General features: G+C 49.8%; 1 protein-coding gene across 1 annotated transcript in view; it reads right to left on the bottom strand.

The window, feature by feature from the left end:
* LOC138866315 (uncharacterized) overlaps positions 1 to 2,500 on the bottom strand; it is a 147,020-nt gene that overhangs the window by 1,760 nt on the left and 142,760 nt on the right. Inside the window, exons 5-6 of the mRNA XM_070138793.1 lie at positions 2,217 to 2,223; positions 1 to 1,887 (exon numbers count right to left, since the gene is read on the bottom strand). The exon at positions 1 to 1,887 is cut by the window's left edge and continues 1,760 nt beyond it. Coding sequence (XP_069994894.1) covers positions 1,145 to 1,887; positions 2,217 to 2,223 — 750 coding nt within the window. The 3' untranslated portion in view covers positions 1 to 1,144. The remainder of the gene's footprint in view (positions 1,888 to 2,216; positions 2,224 to 2,500) is intronic.

Consider the following 2,500-nt stretch of genomic DNA (forward strand, 5'->3'; position numbering starts at 1 on the left):
CACTCAGAATCGTGACCACGCCACGAGATATCTAAAATCAAAATAGCATCTTTTAAATAACATCTATGTAATCTACACAGAAAGCTCAATGTCGTGTGCTTTATCTTTATTTTCCTTTGGGGGGGGAGGGAGGGGGGGATAATAGTTTAATTGATTGAATATCCATTAGTCTCGAGAAAAATGTGTAAAGTGTACGTTAAACATAGAAATTAACTTATCCAGCAGTCCATTCACAAAACATTGAATACAAATGGAGTTCACAGGGGTTCTTCCTCCGCGGGAGAGTGGAAGGAGGCCAGGGGTGGCACTGAGGCCAGGGGTGGCACTGGCGCTTCCAGGGTGCCTCGCCCTTGGGGTTATATGCGTCCCGAGGCAGCCAAGTAGCGCGTTGCTTGGAAGAAGGAGAAGCGAAAATAACCGTGAGGGAAATCGGGGTTAAGAAAGGAGAGGAAAGACGAATAGAAAGAAGAGAAAAAGAAAAAGAAGAGGAAGTCTGAAAAATAGAAGAAGGAGAGAGAGAGAGAGAGACAGAGACAGAGACAGACAGAGAGAGAGACAGAGACAGACAGAGACAGAGAGAGAGAGAGACAGAGAGAAAGAAAGAAAGAAAGAGAGAGAGAGAGAAGAGAGAGTGCGGAAGACTTCAGAGACCAGATCTAGACATATTAAAACGACACATAATCAACATCAGTAAACATTCTCTAATATATTCAAACTCAACCAACGAAATAATCATCAACGTCTTTACAAACCTAAGGATTAAACTTGTAAATATATATATATATTTTTTATTGAGCCTTGTTTGTCTATGATAATTGTCAAGAAGGCTCGGAGGAACACAGGAACACATTGAGAGCCTCTTTGAATAAGGACCAGAGAAAGATAATTATTTACAGTCAAGTTTGACATTATTTCTCCTCCATTCTTCCGTTTGACCTTTGCTGCCCTCGCGTGAGGTCATCGTCTGTCATGATGCTTCTTCGTCTTTTATAAACGCCTACAAAACGACAGTTGTTTCTTAAGACTTATCCTGTCTAACTGCCAACAGGGAACAATTGTTTGTACGACTCTATCTGTACACATAAAAATGCTATATTTATGTACATGTATTTACAGGCTTGTATCGGGGCGGCGGACTCGGCGATCACCGAGTCGCCTGGACAGAGGCTGACCGGCGGGCGGGGCGCGGCTCGCAGGACGGCACGGCGCCCACGCAGCGCCCCTCGCCCTCTCCCAGGAGGCGCGGGTGGACGCAGGCGCGGGCGGCGAAGGGGCGGCGAGCGAGGTCGAGGCGGAGGAGGTCGTCGAGGTGGGCGGGGTTGTCGATGGCACTCACTCGTGGTCGGCCCAGAGTCTCGAGGAAGGATGCTAAAGGGTCGCCCTCGAGGACGAGTGGCACTCGGGCCTTCGTCAAGAGCCGGGGGGAGGAGGGGGGGAGCGCACTCTGGCCTCCCCCGGCCCCCCAGGACCTCCCGGCGGCGACCTGACCCTCCTGGACGCTCGGGAAGCCTCGGCGCTTGGCAGGGCGCTCGGCCAGGGCATCGCTCTCCGGCAGGACAGCCAGCAGGTCGCGCAGGATCTCCAGAGCTCCCTCCTTGTCGAGGCCGCGAAGGGCGTGGGCGGCGGGCGGCGGGGGGGCGGACGAAGCGAGAGAACAAGGAGGCAAAGGAAGGAGGGAGGAGGCCGAGGGCGAGGCAGCAGCGGCGGGAGGGTCGTGATCCAGTGTCTCTTGGGGCTCTGCGTCCGCCTCAGTATCCTCTCCATCGAGGGCGAGCGATGAGGTCGTGGCCAGGAGGACGAGGAGCAGGAGGACGAGCAGCTGCACCTTGCCGCCCTGGACGCCGCCCGCGCCGCTGGTCTCCGCCTGCATCGCCGCCGGGTGCTTCTCTGGGGGTTAAAAAGGGAAATCATTAAAGTCCGGTTGGAACATTGTCTTTCCAAACGAATGAAAATGAAAAAAAAAAAAAAAAAAAAAAAACGATAGTGTGAACATCTGAGTTCGTGGGAGTTGAATTGCTTTGAGATAAAAGTGCGAAACGCAATTCGGATGCAATGTGTAGATCCACATTGCTATTACGAAATAATTAAACGAAGTCGCGATAAGGGAATGTAGAAATAATCGTTCGATTTCACTATCAGCAGAAATTCATACTATGTATATGTAAATGAAGTAAGAGACATAAGGAAGAATAAACAGGGTGTACATGATCTATGACCTTCGTGCTATAAAGCCACATAAGCTATATTTTATCTTAAAGCTGTATTCCCTTCATTCCAGTTTCATCTACTGCGTTTCAACAGCAGACGGACTTCAACCCTTACTTTTATTCAATGCTTTGAGAAAAAAAAAAAAAAAAAAAAAAATATCCGTGTTTCTCTCTCTCTCTTTCTCTCTCTCTCTCTCTCTCCCTCTCTCTCTCTCTCTCCTCTCTCTCTCTCTCTCTCTCTCTCTCTCTCTCTCTCTCTCTCTCTTCTCTCTCTCTCTCTCTCCCTCTCTCCC

This window comes from Penaeus vannamei, chromosome 25, assembly GCF_042767895.1.
Source record: "Penaeus vannamei isolate JL-2024 chromosome 25, ASM4276789v1, whole genome shotgun sequence".
Classification (NCBI taxonomy): Eukaryota; Metazoa; Arthropoda; class Malacostraca; order Decapoda; family Penaeidae; genus Penaeus; species Penaeus vannamei.